Below are 19,410 nucleotides of genomic sequence, written 5' to 3'. Positions count from 1 at the left end.
GAAATAATGTATTAAAAAAGCACGTCACATTTTCTTTATGAATAAGCATGGTATCAAGTTATATGTAAGCATGTCAGGCATGCTCATTAATTATATGTACTGTTTTATAGACATAGACATAATCATTTTATTTATACAGCGAAAAACTGTGGTTAAACTTGTACCAATAGTTTCTTTACTTCCCTATACTACTGTATACTTCCCTACACCACCCCGTACTCCTTACACTTTTTATAGTGCCCTATAATCTCTGTATTACCCTTTATTCCCTACACTATCATACATTTTCTTTACTCCGTAAACTACCTTATACTATGGCTGGGCGATATGGAATTTTTTTTTATCACAATATAGTTTTCCAAATCAGCCGATATCGATATATATCACAATTTAAATCAAATCACTTCCTGCTACACTTAAAGGTTTCTTTTTACTCATAAGTGACAGAATAAGGGAGTTATGGCCAAAATCACTAGCAGGCTCAGAGTCTTGTGGACTGACACTAGGATGTTCACATCTTGCCGGGTAGGTACAAGGTGCTCAGACAGCTTTTAAATTAATTTTAAAAAGTCATTATACATCCACACAGGTCCGGAACTCCCCTCCCCACATGTTTGGTCCTTAAAACAAGTACAAGGGGACAAATATATAAACAAAAAAAAAATGCAGACCCTTTACATTATTTGTCTATTTAATTTAAATTGCAATAGCAAATAATACAATTATATTTAATGAAAGGATTATTCCCCTCCCTGATTGCAGGCAACTACATGAAGCAAAATACAAGAGTATATCAAAGTGTTCATTTTGACAGGTGATTTTGATTCAGTTTAGTATTAGTCTTTTGACTAAAATGTATACTGGTTTTAGTTACATTTTAGCCTATCAGCTATTATTAGTTTTAGTCACATTTTGGTCTAGTTTTAGTCTAATAAATTTCGTCATATGACAAATATGTATTACATTTGTTTCACTGTTTTTCTACTTTATATTTGGTGTTATTTAAATTATACTAACATTTGAATATATGATAAAGCAAGTGACCTGTAATGGAGGTGGGGGGAATAAAGTCAAGTTTCTGAAATTATCCACTTCTACTGCAGTACAGATTTATACTAACATTACTGGCTTTCAGTAGACTAGACTTACATTACTTAACAAGTGTATTTAAAACCCATTCAGTTCAGAAACAGCAATGTTTAGCTCCGTTCAAATGCAGATACACAGATTATATAATCTTCTGTATTTAGTAAAATATCCAGCACAAGAGACTCTCTATCTGTTAAAAACTAAAAACAGAAAGACAAAGGAGGGGTCGTGCTGCACCTGTTCGCAGCGCTTCTATGGGAAATAGAAAATAAAGTTTATTGAATCCTATTGTCCGATTTTTATCTATCGTTATCGTTTTATCGCCCAGCACTACCTTATACTACCCTGTACTCTATGCAACCCTATAATACAATATACTCCCCTATAGTCTCCAAAACTGTGCACTACCCTATAATACCTTACATTGCCAATACCAGCTTATACTCCCTTCCTATACTACCCTATATTACACTATATTAGACTATAGGCCCTATATATTACCCCATATGCCATACACTACACTACAATCCCTATGCTTTACTCTCTAGACCACCCTTTATTCCAGATACTACAGTATTATAGTATACTATAATCTTTATAGTGCCTCTTTATATGCTTTCTATATTACCCCATGTTCCATATACTACCCTACTCTTTATATGCTCCCTAAACTACATTATACTCCCCTATACTTATTCATAAAATTACTATACTATCCTATAGTATTTCCTTATACTATTCTATATCATCTACACTTCCGTATAGTACCCTACATTACCAATACTAACCTATACGCTCTATACTACCCTACACTACCCTATACTCTATATACTAAACTATATTAAAATAAATATTCCATATAGTGCCCTATACTCCCTATACTATCCTACACTGTCTATATTCTCTAAACTACCTTATACCCTTCTAAAATCCAAATCCATATAATACCTGTAGTACCCTATACTGCTATGATGATTCTATTATATGTTGGCACTGGTGGTCGGTGACTAGAAAGGCCAATAATGATGCACAGAGTTAAATTTATCCATGTTGCTTGTTTCTAAGCTGCTCCTTATCATCGTATTGAAAGTCATCTAATGAATTTTTTAAAGTATATACATTTTTCCCAACCTAATTTCATTATAGTGAGTATCATTACACAATCTTTCTCCCTGCCCTCCTCTCTTCTCCTGTGACTGTGATCAGAGCTGCTTCACATGGATGATGGTGATGATGATGATGATGATGATGATGATGATGGTGATTAAATGCTGGGTGGGTTTATGAGACCCTAAAACTCTGCAAAAAGAGAACAGGAACATAAAGAGAACATTTAGTCTGGGACTTACAGCTCTGGCACTGGTTCTCCTTCGGACCCCAGCAGCGGCCGTTACACGCTCGATGGCACCTCTGACCTGGAAACACACACAGAAAGAGAGAGAGAAAGAGAGAGAGAGAGAGAGAGAGAGAGAGAGAGAGAGAGAGAGAGAGAGAGAGAGAGAGAGAGAGAGAGAGAGAGAGAGAGAGAGAGAGAGAACCATGGTCAGATTCCAACACTTCATACTGAATGTGGATCATATTAGGCAAATTCATTAATAAATAGTTCCAAAAACATGCCTTTACACTGCCTGACCTGGCCACTTTATTGGAAACCCTTACACCTTGCTGGTTTTCAGTTTACAGGTCACAACTTTGAGGCACAATTAGCACTGGACCTTGTTCTAGATCTTAGAGCAAGAATTGAATCTGAAGGTCAGTAAGTCTAAAAAAACAAATTCAAGGTGGACTTTGCAGTCATTATGATGAAACTGGCTCTCATCAGGCCCACCCCAGGAAAGGAAGATGAGAAATTACCAGCCTCAAAAACCACTAGTTAACAGCACCCAATACAAGAACACCTAAATGCTTCACATTTGAATATTTTGGTTTGTTTAACAATTTTAAGTCACTTCATGATTCCTTATGTGTTCCTTGATGGTCTGGATGACTATTTACTAATTTACATTGTAAATATATATGGATGATCACAATCCATCAAACCAAGCTGAACTACTTGAATTGTTGCACAAGGAGTGTAAAGCATAAAGTTATCCAAAAGCAGTGTGTAAAACTGGTGAAAGAGAACATGATGCCAAGATGCATGAAAACCAGGAATATTCCACCAAACATTTAAGATTTCTGAACTCTTAAAACTTTTTGAATATGAACTTGTTTTCTCTTTGCATTATCTGAAGTCTAAAAGCTCTGCATCTTTTATTCGTTTTTTTGGTATTTCAGCCTTTTCTCATTTTCTGCAAATAAATTCTTTAAATGACAACATTTTTATTTGAGTGTTTGGGAGAAATGTTGTTTGTAGTTTATAGAATAAAACAACAATGTTCACTGTACTCAAACATATACAGGGGTTGGACAATGAAACTGAAATACTTGGTTTTAGAGCACAATAATTGATTGTGGTGACGGACAGTTCTGGTGGAAACAGGAGAGTTGAGATGCATATTGAATTCTGCGTGATTTGATCAGCCGTGGTTTTATGTTTTTGGATACAATCCGGGTTAGCACCCGAACATCCCTTTCAGACAGCTTCCTCTTACAGCGTCCACAGTTAATCCTGTTGGATGTGGTTGGTCCTTCTTGGTGGTATGCTGACATTACCCTGGATACCGTGGCTCTTGATGCATCACAAAGACTTGCTGTCTTGGTAACAGATGCTCCAGCAAGACGTGCACCAACAATTTGTCCTCTTTTGAACTCTGGTATGTCCCATAATGTTGTGTGCATTGCAATATTTTGAGCAGAACTGTGCTCTTACCCTGCTAATTGAACCTTCACACGCTGCTCTTACTGGTGCAATGTGCAATTAATGAAGATTGGCCACCAGGCTGCTCCAATTTAGCCATGAAACCTCCCACACTAAAATGACAGGTGTTTCAGTTTCATTGCCCAAACCCTGTACCTAGGTTATAGGTTACATATAGGTTAAATAGTTCTGTAACTTTTGGCTTCCTTCAAAACAATTCTAATAATAAAAGACACCCCGTGCCACTTCAGACAGTCTTCTGAAGACATTTTTTTTTGGTGAGCACTTTTACCCACGAACTGGACCTCAGTGGGAATTTGATCCGGGTGGGCTGCTGCTTAGTGGCAGGTGTGAGCAAGGTCAAAGTGATTTTCTTCCTGAGGGGTTTGTGCTCGACTCCTGCCACTCTCTGCCCTGTGCGGGTTAGAGGGGACAGTGGCGGGTCTGGATGACCCTGCTAAGCTCTTTTTGATTGACTCACCGGAGCCATCGGCTTCCTCTCGCTGCACCCGATGGGAAGGCCAGCGTTGCTCTCACTCGTTTGTTGCTTTGTCTTTCTCTCTTTCTCTTTCTTTATCTTATACTCTCTCTCTCTCTCTCTCTCTCTCTCTCTCTCTCTCTCTTTCTCTCTCTCTCCTGACACCAGGGTTTAATTGACTGTTGGGTAATTGCACTGTGAGCATGAGTGAGCTGTGGAGTGGTGTCCTACGTCCCCGGACCACTTCACTAAAGAGTAATTACACCAACAGCAGAGAGTCGCTGACTCGCCGAGTTGCTGCTTCACTCGTTCTCTCTCTGTCTCACGCCGTTCCTTCTGCCTCTTCCTCCGACTTTCCTCCAGCTTTTCTCTTGTCTGGATTTCCCCTCTGACTCTCCGACTTTCTGTTTCCCACACTTTTTGAAGTTCACTCAGCCGATCTGTCACTCACCCCATTCGCTTTCAGGAGGTGTGCTGAGGCGGGAGCGAGACCCAGCTACAGTATTCTGTGTGATGTGCAGGAATACGGCATTTACTTACTGAGACACTGCTAGAATTCATGTGTATTTTCTTATAAAATACCCAAAGATCATATAGTATAAAGCACTGTGCAAAATGCAAGCATTTAGGCATCAAACACAATGTGTAAAATAATTTATCTAATAGCAATAATATGTACTACGCTGTAATAGCTCCAGTATTCCATTAGAGCACAGAATACAGTTAAGAGACCAAGACACAGCAAATTTATGGAGTTTGAAAACCTGGAGTTAAACAAAAATGTGTGAAAGTGTTAAATTGTGTGAGTTTATTCTCCAACTTCAGACTACAAGTTGAGTTGAGTGTGGTATTTCAGAGTTTATTCCAAAGTGTTGAGGAACGTGACTGAACTCTCCAATGGGCGTGTCCCCCAATCCCATTTTACCATCAATGTGAAGTCTTGCCCACCAGGGCTACATTTAATGGGGTGTTTTATTTTATTTTATATAATGGTTGTTTGCCTAGCTGACGTGTTGTTGGCTATAAGAGCAAGTTACCATATTTTGCACTGTTAAGTGTGACAAAGATCTGGCAATACACTGAGAACTGCAATGCAGTATTGAAGTTGCCATGCAATAAAAAAAATTACACTGGCATACACTTCTTAAATATGAAATTGATATTGTGATCAGTAATGATGCGTTTTTGTTGTAATGTTCTAGGGTTTTAAAATATTACAATATTTTTTGATAATATTTGTTTAATAGCACAATTTTTTGCATCATTTGGTAACACTGTAAAGGAGTTTATGGTAAAATTAACTCCAGCTGAGAGCTGTATTTTACTTTAGATGGGATAAATATTTTAACTCCTACAACAGTTAAACAGAGTTAAAAGGCCAGAAAACTCCCAAAAAGCATTACTTTAACTCATAGAGTCATAGAGTGTATTCAATGGTCATGCATATACACTTAAAATGAGTTGATATTAACTCTCAGGGAGTTTATTCCAAAAAAGAGAATTTGCTGTGTACTTTTTTATTATAAAGAGCTACTCTTAAAAAAAAAAGAGCTCCTAAATGGTTAATATGGTCTTGCTCTATATACTATATTCCTGCTGGAAAATGAAATACGCATCTGCATAAAAGTTGTCAGTAGCAGAGGGAAACATGAAGTGCTGTAAGATTTTGTGGGAAAATAAAACTACACTGACTTTAGACTTGATAGTAAAACACAAACCATCACTGATTGGTGGAAACTTCACACTAGACCTCAAGCAGTTTGGACTGTGTGTCTCTCCTCTCTTCCTCCAGACTCTGCTCCCTTGATTTACAAATGAAATGCAAATGAATGCATTTACTGATGATCAGTGATGGTTTGGAGAGACATGTCATCTGTTGCTGTTGATCCACTGTGATATATCAAGTCCAAAGTCAGTGCAGTAATTGAAGAGCACTTCATGATTTCCTCTGCTGACAACTTTAATGGAGATGCAGATTTCATTTTTCAGCAGGACTTGGCACACTGCCCACACTGACAAATACATCAATTCGAATTTACTATTAAATTCTAATTTTATAAGACACTGATTTTTGGTTTTTGGATGTAAGCCATAAACATCAACAATAAAATAAATAAATGCTTAAAATTGAGTTTCACATTTTAAACTGAATTAGTAAAATAATTCAAAAAGTAACTTTTCAATGATGTCCTGGTGTTTTGAGATGCACTAGTATAGTAACATATATATATATATATATATATATTTTTACAAAAAAATAATTATGATTAATCTCTGAACACCATGACTTAAAACATCCTTAAATTAGATGTTGACATAGATTTTTGGTCACACAATGTCTTGACCTATATTTACCCAGATAACATTGTCTATCAGTGCTGGTGACCAGATGGAACCTCACACTTTCCTGTTCTCTCTTAACATCTGAAGATGTTTAAAGTCTGGAACAACATAGCAGCTAACAGAGCAAATGAGCTGAAGGAGGAATGGGATTAAATCTGAACTGATTAAAAGAGCATCTCATATTCTGTGTTGTTGTTTTGGCTAGACAGAGACACGTTGTTTTTGGGGGAGGTGGGTATAATCTGTGTCTCAAGGAGAGCTAAGAAAGCTGCAGATTATGGTTTTACTGTGGATTACACGCTTCAAGGCTCATGATCTTTAGCTGTGAGAGGAAAGGCAGATAAAAGTCATCAAATATGGAGCCAGTTGGACCACAACACACACTCAGTAAGTTCAGACACAAAAAAGACCATCAGAAATTGGCCAATGTTTAAAAGTTTGGTACTAATATGCTGATTATGGTCTGAAAATTACATTTGTTCTTGCTAGTGCCAATGCTGATCAATAGATCCATAATCCAAGTGTGCTGGGTGTATAGATCCTGCACACTCAAATATTTGGTTGAACCGCCTTTATCTTTAATTGCGGCACTTATTCACTGTGGCATTGTTTCAATAAGCTTTTGTAACATCACAAATTTAATTTCAATCCAGTGTTGCATCAATTTTTCACCAAGATCTTGCAGCTGCATTGATGATGGTAGAGTCTGACCACTGCACAAAGCAGCTCTTCTCCAGCCAGCACATCCCAAAGATTCTCAATGAGGTTAAGATCTGGACTCTGTGGTGAACTCTCTCTCAAGCCATGTGTAAAAAAAGGTTGTTCTCATGCTCCCTGAACCCTGAACTCACAATTCCAGCCCTATGAATACTGACATTGCTGACATCTTGGAATATGGCCGTGCCATCAGAGAAGAAAAAATGCATTGATGGAATAACCTGGTCTATATTCAGATAGTCAGCTGACATCATTCTTTCAGCACATACTGTTGTTGAACCTAAACCTGCAGACCAACTGCAGCAACAACCAACCCCACATCATTTACTTAAATGATCCAGGTGGCAACGTTTCTTGGGCAGGTAGTGTACATTGGCATTATATCTGGTGTCCAGACCATTATCGGTCAATCATATCAATACTAGGGGGTGCTGGATAGCCTAGATGGTGGACAATTCATCTTAATGACTAACCTGCTTCTCTCAATCCAATGCTTCTCTCAACACCCTCTTTTAAAGGCTGTCAACTGGGCAAAATATAATAAATACATTGTAGGGGCATGTCTAGCACTCAACAATTTCTCACCAAGAGGTATACTACCTAAATGCATCCCAATTTATTTATATTGTATTTTAGATTATGCAAACTAGGCTTCATTAGACCCTTTCTGGATTTTCTTAGTCAGCTTCATAGAGTAGAATAACCTGGAATTCAGGCTTTCAGTTAACAGCTGTGCTAAACTTATCAAGAGTTTGTTACTCAATTTTTTTTCTCCCTTTTAATGTGCATCATTTGTAAAATTGTGAAGAGGTAGAGTTGGTAAGATACAGTGAATAGCTCTATTTGAGTAATATACTAATCCAGATTATGAGAAGCAAGAACTACTCAACTATAAGTAAAGAAAAAAAAAACAAATATTATGATGAAACTGGCTCTCATCAGGATTGTGCTAGAAAAGGAAGATCAAGAGTTACAAAGAGTTACCAGTCTCAGAGTTTTTTTTGGTTTGTATTACACTTTAAGTTTAACTTTTTTCTTTATAATCTGGATGAATTCAGTTTAAATTTGCAATGCAGAAAATAAAATAAAAATACATACTCATACTATACAACTGTACAATGAATTCCAAATATTTTTGCATTTTCATGTTTTTTTTTTTTTTAGCCAATTATCATTAATCTTCAGCTTTAATTTTTCTTTTAATGTTAATACATCCTAGTCTTATATCTTTGTGGTGATTCCAGGCTATTCTGGTAAACACACCCCTGTTTACCACAGTATCGGTGTCAAAGCAAAGCACTGAGCTGGTTTTGCTCATTAAACTCCACACCAAAGGCTGAACAGAAGTAGCCATTACTACTGTACTGCTCTCTGTGCTCCTCCAGACTGTCGTTTTAAAGCTAATTAGCTCCTATTTACACATGGCTAACACGTCGTTAAGTAGTCAGTGTGCACAGTCAGCATTTTGAGGCTATATTTACCCTGATATTTGCACAGCTGTTTTTCGCTTTCTGATTCTGTAAAAATTCAAAACCTAAAGTGCTAGCAGAGTTTTTAAGCTAGGGATGCGACTTCATAAAGTACAGAACTGAATGTCCAGAGTATTGAAAAACCCTCTATTATATCTTAACTATGGATACATATACTAAAACATAGATTATATTGTATTTAACTGGCGCTAGAAGGCTAATAAATCTAAGAAATATTGTAGTTTATGGCTAAGACTTGGCATGCCTTTATTATTTCAGTAACAATTGGCGCAATTGGCAGTGTGGGCAGTGTGCCAAGTCCTGCTGGAAAATGAAATCCTAATCCTACTCATTACATTTGTTGTCAGCAAAGGGAAATGCAGCTTGGACTGACTCTGGTCCCTTGATTTCCAAACGAAACTCTAACTTTACTGATGTTCAGTGCTGGTTTGGAGATTTACATTGCCAAGATAGCAATACAAGATAGCCAGAACACATCTCATTTCCAAATCACCACACCCATCGACGTAGATATATTCACAGCTTTGTCGCTTTTTAAAGGCTGTAGGTGGAAGGGGTGAAAACAGACTGTTGGTGGGGTGTAAGATAGCAATGAGCATCACAATGAGCCTTGTGCAGGATGTAATATAGGGCCCACAGTGTCAGGAACTCTAGAAACTGCTCACTGATGGTTCATGTAAGTCTACATATACATATACAACATTTCTCTCAAATTCTAAATGAAAATATTATCATTTATTTCCAGCATTTATTTGCAGAAAATGAGAAATAGCTGAAATAACAAAAAAAAAAAGATGAAGAGCTCAAATTTCAGACCTCAAATAATGCAAAGGAAACAGATTCATATTCATATTCAAGTTTTAAGAGTTCAGAAATCAATATTTGGTGGAATAACTCTGGTTTTTAATCACAGTTTTCATGCATCTTGGCATCATGTTCTCCTCCACCAGTCTTACACACTGCTTTTGGATAACTTTATGCTGCTTCACTCCTGGTGCAAAAATTCAAGCAGTTCAGTTTGGTGGTTTGATGGCTTGTGATCATCCATCTTCTTTTTGATTATATTCCAGAGGTTTTCAATTTGGTAACATCAAAGAAACTCATCTGATTTAAGAACTTTTCCAGGCTGTTTTTTTTCCGTTATCTTAACAAACAAAAAAAAGAAGATCCAGTATGTGCCCAGTACTCACAGGAGCTGCTGCTGTTGGACGGCACCACCAGGTGATCGGACCGGGCGTTCTTCACTATGTCCTGCCAGTGGATGGTATCAGCATGGCACAAGAACTTATTCTGGTCCACATACACTCCTCCGTGCAGGATCTCTGCGGAGATTAGAGAGAAAAACAGACAGCATTACCCAGCGTGAACAGACAACTGTGAAGGTGCTGCTGGCAGACGAGGAACATCTGAGGATAGCTGACCTCCAAATGCTGCATTTCAGCTTCTGCTACTGACAAACAAAGTAAACTCTACAGATAAGAAACACAGAACACTGTGTAGTTCTGTCTTTTGTAGGGTATTTTATGGCTGTGCTCGGAGCAATTACAACAAAAGCATACATACTGTCATCAAAACATACATACTATCATCAAAAACATACATACTGTCATCAAAAACATACATACTATCATCAAAAACATACATACTATCATCAAAAACATACATACTATCATCAAAAACATACATACTGTCATCAAAAACATACATACTATCATCAAAAACATACATACTGTCATCAAAAACATACATACTATCATCAAAAACATACATACTGTCATCAAAAACATACATACTGTCATCAAAAACATACATACTATCATCAAAAACGCACATACTATCATCAAAAACATACATACTATCATCAAAACATACATACTATCATCAAAAACATACATACTGTCATCAAAAACATACATACTGTCATCAAAAACATACATACTATCATCAAAAACGCACATACTGTCATCAAAAACATACATACTATCATCAAAAACATACATACTGTCATCAAAAACATACATACTATCATCAAAAACATACATACTATCATCAAAAACATACATACTATCATCAAAAACGCACATACTGTCATCAAAAACATACATACTATCATCAAAAACATACATACTGTCATCAAAAACATACATACTATCATCAAAAACATACATACTATCATCAAAAACGCACATACTATCATCAAAAACATACATACTATCATCAAAAACATACATACTATCATCAAAAACATACATACTGTCATCAAAAACATACATACTATCATCAAAAACATACATACTGTCATCAAAAACATACATACTATCATCAAAAACATACATACTATCATCAAAAACGCACATACTGTCATCAAAAACATACATACTGTCATCAAAAACGCACATACTGTCATCAAAAACATACATACTGTCATCAAAAACATACATACTGTCATCAAAAACGCACATACTGTCATCAAAAACATACATACTGTCATCAAAAACATACATACTATCATCAAAAACATACATACTATCATCAAAAACATACATACTATCATCAAAAACATACATACTGTCACTTTAAATGCTGCTTTCTTGTTTCCACTATCAGGATCTGTTTTTATTTATGCACAGATTGAGAAATCACAAACTATTATGTTGATTTCTGCAGTTGTTTTGCTTTAGTTTTGGTGTAATGTAAATCGTGTGATTATATTTTACACTGAGCCCAAATGCTAGTATGAATGGACCTATAGAAATGCTCTAAATGTACAAAAAAATAGTATAACATCTTTGTGAGCTTTTTGTCCTCGTCCAAAAAAGTTGCTGATTGGTTTTCAGCAACGATGAACCAACCAGATTAATTTGAAAACGTGACTGCACTATTTCTTCACGTACTGTATATTTACGCAATAATTGACCTAGTTTGGCCCCAAACTTCTTGAATTAAAGCACCCCCTAAAATTATAACTCAGTAAATTAAGGTATTGAATAAAAAAAAATGCTTAAAAAAACACTACTCTAAGATATTATAATTAAGTATAATAACGTACACTAAATTATAATTTAATTGCTCTAGATCAGGGGTTGGCAATTAAGTTTGGTCGTGGGCCAGATATTTTCCAAGCCATTACTTGGCGGGCCACAAAAAAAAAAAAAAAATCTTTTGGAAAATGAAGTGTAGTGAAGTGTAATGGGATGGAGTGCTACAGACTAGCAGCTCTCCAGCCCAGAGGGTTGTTAAACCCAATTGCAGAACAGTTGATCTCAAAGCAGGTAAACCCAAGAAGAAAGGAAAAAATATATATATAAACACAACGCTCCTCACGCAAGATCGAACCCGTGTCGTCAGGGTCGAGCTCCAATACACTACAGCTGTCCCGTCTAGTAAATTGGGACACGGCCGGGAAAAACGCCCTTATATGGAGATAGGGAGCCCAAGAACGGGTGGAAAAACGAGAACGGGTGGAAACTGAAGTCACACGGAGCACGACAGAGAGACAGGGGAGGAATGTAAACAAAAGCTCAGCAGAGAAGCATTTTATTTTATTTTCTCTGTTTAATGCAACCCTACACTCTCTTAAAGGGAATGGCACCTGGCACACTGATTGGTTTATTTCATGTTACACCCAATTTTTTTTTTTTTTTTAATTGAATATATATATATATATATATATATATATATATATATATATATATATATATATATATATATATATATATATATATTTATTTATTTATTTATTTATTTATTTATTTATTTATTTATTTATTTATTTTTTTGCCCTTATAAAACCAAACACACACCAAAACACCCTAAATCAAGTTGCGTGATCCACAATTGAACGGTGCACTTTAGATCGCTGAATTTGGGCCCAACTACTCACTTTAACCGTTTGGTGTCACTCTTATATTTAGTGTTCTTGCAGAAGAGAATCTCTGCGTCTCTACGTCTCTACAACGCATCGTCAGAGCTACAGGAGGCGACACCGCCCACCCAAAGCCTGGTCTGACCTTTCTCCCGCTTCCTCAGCTCCGTATGATTGATGCTCTGTCAGAGAGAGACCAGACAAATCCCACTCATATTGCTGCTGTTATTAATAACCTTAATCTGTTTTTGTTTTGTTGTTTTTTTTTCTGATTTATTTTATTATTTCTTGTATTTATTTATTTATTTATTTTTTCTTCTCTCGCTAAGCCCTCTAAGGGATGGCCGGCGACAGCAGATGCAAACGGAGAGGAAGAAATAATAATGTTCCCTGCCAATGCCAAATCCGGCCTGGATTTGAAACACCGGGCGTCCGGGAAGACAACACTAACAAATTGGTAATTTCATATTTCTCATCTGTCGGGAGATGAGACGTGCTATCCTCGGCCTTAATATGAATCAGCGTGCCCCCCCCCCCCCCCCCCCCCACAGCTTTTCCTTTATAGCTTCCTTTTTTTAAGAGAAACTTTATTGATAATTAATATTCATCACATACAAAGACAAACTTCATATTTCAATACAGTATAGTGTAAAAACATTCACATAAATCTCACAATCATTTTATAAAACTAAATATACTTACTTTCTAAAATTGTGAACAAAAGTCCCATGCATTACTTTTATTAATTTGACAATCCAAGGTCCTTCTCTTTTTTAATTCTGGAAACAAATTGTTGGTCAATTTTCATTACAAATATTGGCACCACTTTAAAATAAGACTACCTTTACAAAAGGTTTATAAATGGTTTATAAAGGATATTACTAATGGTTATTAATTAGGCTGCAAATACTTTAAAACTCATTAATAAGCAGATAATAAATGTATAATAACAACATGTGACTTAAAAAATGGCAAAGTATGGATTCCACACTCATTTCTACTGTCAAACCTCAGATCTTTCTAGATACTGATCTGATCTTACTTTATGTTTTCCACCAATCAGCATTAAACTTATCATATTATTTTTTTTTCAATTATGTTTAACTCTTTACTATAAATTAAAGGACTCAGTTAAATTATTTGACTAAGCAAACAACGGATCACTGTTGCATTTTTTAACTGATGTGTTGTAACTGCTTATCAATGGTTTTAAAGCATTTGAAACCTAATCAATAATACTTAATAATCTAGTTTATAAACCATTTATTAACCATTTATAAGGGTAGTCTTATTTTAAAGTGGTACTGAAATATTTTGGTTTTATAGCTAAAACATTATTATTAGTGAACTTACTTCTTCTTTTATTATGTCTTCGTTCTGTTTCCAGTTATAATCAGAACAGCCATTATTAATAATATCATTCTTATCGTTCTTTTTCTGGAATATCTATTGGATTTTTTTTTTTTTTTTTAATCTCCAACCCAAATGCATTCAGATATTTTTCATATTTAATTTAGCACCAGAAGCTTTTTCGTAGTTTTTAAAATATATTCAAATATAATATTTAGTTCTTCACAGCTTCCCCCCCCCCCCAATAGTTCCACCATAGTTACCCATCCAACCAACCCCCATCCCCCCCCCCCCCCCCCCCAATCTGGCAGGAACAGTGAGATGTCTCAGGTCGGGCACAGTGGACAACCCTGAGCATTATGGTCTTAACGTTTCTCAGAAAAGTGTCCCGGGGGTTAATCCACACTTCCGTGAAAAGAGCGCACGGGGGGGTGCGAGGAGCTTATGGCAGATTTGCATTATTTACTGAGTTGCAATTTTCTGCCGCTCCAGAAGGAGATTAGCTGCCTCGTGGTGAAACAGATGAGACATATTCATGACCGCGGTCTATCACAAGCTGATAATAGTCCAACAAAAGGCTTGATTAAATTGTGCTCCACAGATGATTGGAAGCGGAGTTATTGTGTGTGTGCCCCCCTGCTCTCGGTGGGAACAGCCAGAAAACCTGTCGCTCAATAGATAAATTCATTTCGACGTTCCTGCCACCGCACCCGCCACTGCGCCCGACACTGCACCCGCCACTGCACTCGTCGCCAGTTCTGACCACCAGCCTGGTGTGTTTTGCCTGGTAAGTATGGGTTAGAGAAACAAATCAGAAGAGTAAACAGGAATTTCTGAGTTATCTTTCATGACTCCAGGCTATATTATTTGTATTTACTGGTTTGTTTTATTCACTATTCATATTCTCTAAAGACCATCTGAATAATAAGCAACAGTTCCAACATAACTCAAGACCAAGGTCTGCTCTAGTGAGACTTCAACAAGGTTCAACTCAAACAAAAATAAAAAAAAAAGTGGTCACACTTTCTATAAACGTTATGCCTGTTAAACTATAGGCTATAAACATACTCATAACACATGATAATGCATTTATAAAGCATTATTATAAACATGGCTATAAAAAAAGTCTCCGCCTGGATGTAAGTAAGTAAATTATGTGGGTTTGGTTGATGCTGCAGTTGGTCTGCAGGTTTAGGTTCAGCAACAGTATGTGCTAAAAGAATGAGGTCAGCTGACTACCTGAATATACTGAATATAGACCAGGTTATTCCATCAATGGATTTTTTTGTTCCCTGATGAACACGTCCATATTCCAAGATGACAATGCCAGGATAACGTTGCAGAAGCTTATTGAAACAATGCCACAGCGAATTTGTGCAGCGATCAAAGATAAAGGTGGTCCAATGAAATATTAGAGTCTATGATTTTTTTTTTTTGCCAGGCAGTGTATATATAACAATGTGCAACACATTACAACCATGTTTATTAAGTATGATAAATTGTGATCATAATGCATCATAAGCTGTGCTTTTAACATATTACACATTTATGTTAAAACTAATATATATCTATATCTGTTACTATTGTTAATATTTTTTGATGATGTACATCTGTCACTTTACTTGGAGTGGACAACAACAAACTATAATACATTAATATAAGCTTTTATAATAATTAATATAAATATAATACAATAGTGATTAAAAGTTATAAGCATAACATGCTTTGTTAAGGCAGCTTTGTTGAGGTTCTTGATAATGACATATAATATCTTAAAAAAAACATAGCTGATAATCAGTGTTATGATCACAATTCATAACACATGATAAACATAGCTTTAATATCTTATATATATATATATATATATATATATATATATATATATATATATATATATATATTGAGACATTTTCATTCGCCATGTTTATAATGGTTTATAAATGCATTATAATGTGTTATTAACAAGTTTCAAATGTATAATAGACATGATGTTGAAAAAAGGGCTACCAAAGGTTTGTGTAGCTCTCCGTTGTTAAATGTCTTAAATATAACAGATATATAAAATATTATGTTTGTGACTGTTTAAATGTATTTAAACAGACAAAAAAAGCATCATTTTATGACTAACAGGTGGGCTTACAGACCACACAAACGAAAACAACAGCCTGAAACTGTGTGTTACCAACATACATACATTTGTGGGAGTGTGTGTGTGTGTGTGTGTGTGTGTGTACAGCAGCAAATACAGCTTACACAAATGTGCGAGAGCAAAGTGCATCAAAGGCAGAGAAATGTAAACACTGATACTCTCTGACAACAAGTAAACAGTCCACAATGCATTGCTGCATTCCTGCGGAGAGAGAGGAACTATCCAGCACTGGCCATATCTGAGCGGTCACGCATCCAGTGAGCAAATATACCACACTTTTTATTTCTAGATAAAAGGTATTTCTAGGACTGACAAACTGATTAGCTTTTATTTACTAAATTAAACTGTTCCCCTGCATTTAATTCTAAGGCTGTGAACAATTTACTAATTTTTACTGCACTACTGATATAGTGTGAGACATATTTTTAATTACCTTAGAACTGTCTAGGAGCAAAAATCATAAAGTGGAACTTCAGGAGGGCACAACAACCTCCCATTACAATTATAAATAACATCATAGCTTTGCAGAAAATGAAAAATGGCTGAATAGCAAAAAAAGATGCAGAGCTTTCAGACCTCAAACAATGCAAAAAAAAAAAAAAAGTTTATATACATAAAATTTTAAGAGTTCAGAAAGCATGTTCTCCTCCACCAGTCTTACACACTGCTTTTGGATAACTTTATGCCTTTACTCCTGGTGCAACAAAAAAATTCAAGCAGTTCAGCTTGGTTTGGTGGCTTGTGATCATCCATCTTCCTCTTGATTATATTCCAGAGTTTTTTTTTAATTTGGTCAAATCAAAGAAACTCATGATTTTTAAATGCTCTCTTATTTTTCCAGAGCTGTAAATTTCTATATATATATTTTTTTTCAATTTAGAAGGTTAATTACTCACCCACCTAATAGGACTCTACTTTAATCACTAGTAATGTTTCCAACACTAGGAGAGTAAATACTAGCACATGCCTCCTTCAATACATGTAAGGTCAGACTCCGCCTCTTTTCAAATTGCTTTTGATGCAGAATCACTGGGTTGCATCAAATCACACTTATAGGAAAGCACCGGATGCCCAGCTCTAATACATCAGCTAACAGATGCCTGTGATGAACAACATCAAACTAGGAGTGATTAGGGGACAGAACCCTATATCTACCCATCCAGAGAGAGCCAGGCTAATTGTGCTCTCTCGGACTCTGGCTGCTGATGGCGTAGTAAGATAAAGTTAAATGTACAATTGTTTTAAATTGTTTTAAAAGAGAATAAACAGGGAAAGCTTTCAATTAGTGTCTCAATAAGCATGAACTGCAGTGATCACAGCTCCCCCAGGTGATGCTTTCTAACTATTTCTCTCTCTTTCTCTCTCTCTCTCTCTCTCTCTCTCTGTAACACACTTTAAATTAGAGCTCACCGGCTCTCCTCTCTTACCTCAAACACAGCGGAGGAGAGAAATAATCAGAAATGAAGGAAAGCAGAACAGATGTATGCAGACTATCACAGCAAGGGCAGATGCAGGCTGTGTTCTAAATGACTGAATTATATTCGCCTTTGATAGAATGAGAACACCCCCGCCATCCACCACAGGAAGTGACAACACAGGTGTTCAATGACAAACTCTACTGACAGAGGAAATAAAGCAGAAACGCTCCGACGACTGGATTAAAACACACTGTTTATTATTAATACACACAGTGCCTTTTAATCCCACCTACAGGCCACTATATTGTAAACACATACCTTCTACTACTATTGACTGGCCACTTTATTAGAAACACCAACCTTCTACTGTCACTCAATGCCACTTTAGTTCAAACACCTACCTTCTATATCTACTTATTGGTCATTTTATTAGAAACACCTACCTTTTATTTACTGTATTGTTCATTTTATTGGAAACACCTACTTTTTACTACTAATGACTGGCCACTATATTAGAAACACCAACATTTTATTCACTTAACAGGCCATTTTATTTAAAATACCCACATTCTACCACTACAGACTGGCCACTTTATTAGAAACACCTATCTTTTATTTACTATACTGGTCATTTTATTGGAAACACCTACCTTCTACAATCACTCACTAGCCACTTTATTAGAAACACATACCTTCTACTATCACTAACTGGACACTTTATTAGAAACACCAACTATCTGCTGACTGGACACTTTATTAGAAACAGCAACATTCTACTATCACTAACTGGCCATTTTATTAGAAATACCCACCTTCTACTGACTGCCCACTTTATTAGAAACACCTACATTTTACTTCCACTCACCGGCCACTTTATTAGAAACACCTGCCTTTTACTTCCACTCATCGGCCACTTTATTAGAAACACTTACCTTAGACTACTACTGACTGGCCACTTTTTTAGAAACATCAACATTCTACTATCACTAACTGGCCACTTTATTAGAAACGCCAATATTCTACCATCACTAACTGGCCACTTAATTAGAAACACCAATATTCTACCATTCTACCATTATTGGAAACCCTTATATTTTATTTAATTGACTGATCACTATATTAGAATCACCTAGAAACATCAGCATTCCTTTTTAAAAAAAATAACGTATGTTTAATTCACTGGCCATTTTATTAGAAACACCTACCTTCTACTTATATGTCTACAGGTGTATATCTCTGAGTGGTTATGAAGAACACTAGGAAAATATAGGAAAACTGGACAGTGTCTCCAGACATCTAATATCTACTAGAATATAACTTCATCCCTGGATTTTCCTAACATGGAAAGCCTCATAAACAGAAGTTTCTGGATTATGAATATTTCTGTACTATATGGTTTCTCTTCTTCTTTGAGCTAAACCGACCCAGAAGCGTGCAGCCCCAGTGGAGCATTAGCCAGCACTAATATAATACTAATACCCCACACTACCACACACTGCACATTACAGCCCGCCAGTGAAGCTCATTCAGCAGAGCAGCATAAATTAGCCGTGACTCCCCGGCATGCTCCCTGAATGCCTAATGCTCACCTGTCCACAGCGCCCACACACACACACACACACACACACACACACACACACACTAGCAGCTATTTCCCCACAACCACATACATATACCCCGAAAACTACACTTTATTACTCTACTATAATCA

The 19,410-nt window shown here is 36.3% G+C and overlaps 1 protein-coding gene across 1 annotated transcript in view; it reads right to left on the bottom strand.

Moving 5' to 3' along the window:
• Positions 1-19,410, bottom strand: part of LOC103033543 (receptor tyrosine-protein kinase erbB-4) — a 555,493-nt gene that overhangs the window by 148,334 nt on the left and 387,749 nt on the right. The window contains exons 4-5 of the mRNA XM_022680070.2: positions 10,108-10,239; positions 2,439-2,504 (exon numbers count right to left, since the gene is read on the bottom strand). Of these exons, the coding sequence (XP_022535791.1) occupies positions 2,439-2,504; positions 10,108-10,239 (198 nt within the window). The remainder of the gene's footprint in view (positions 1-2,438; positions 2,505-10,107; positions 10,240-19,410) is intronic.

This window comes from Astyanax mexicanus, chromosome 11 (assembly GCF_023375975.1).
Source record: "Astyanax mexicanus isolate ESR-SI-001 chromosome 11, AstMex3_surface, whole genome shotgun sequence".
NCBI classification, from domain to species: Eukaryota; Metazoa; Chordata; class Actinopteri; order Characiformes; family Acestrorhamphidae; genus Astyanax; species Astyanax mexicanus.
The sequence above is the reverse complement of the archived record's forward strand: the minus strand, read 5'-3'. Positions and strand labels throughout refer to the sequence as shown.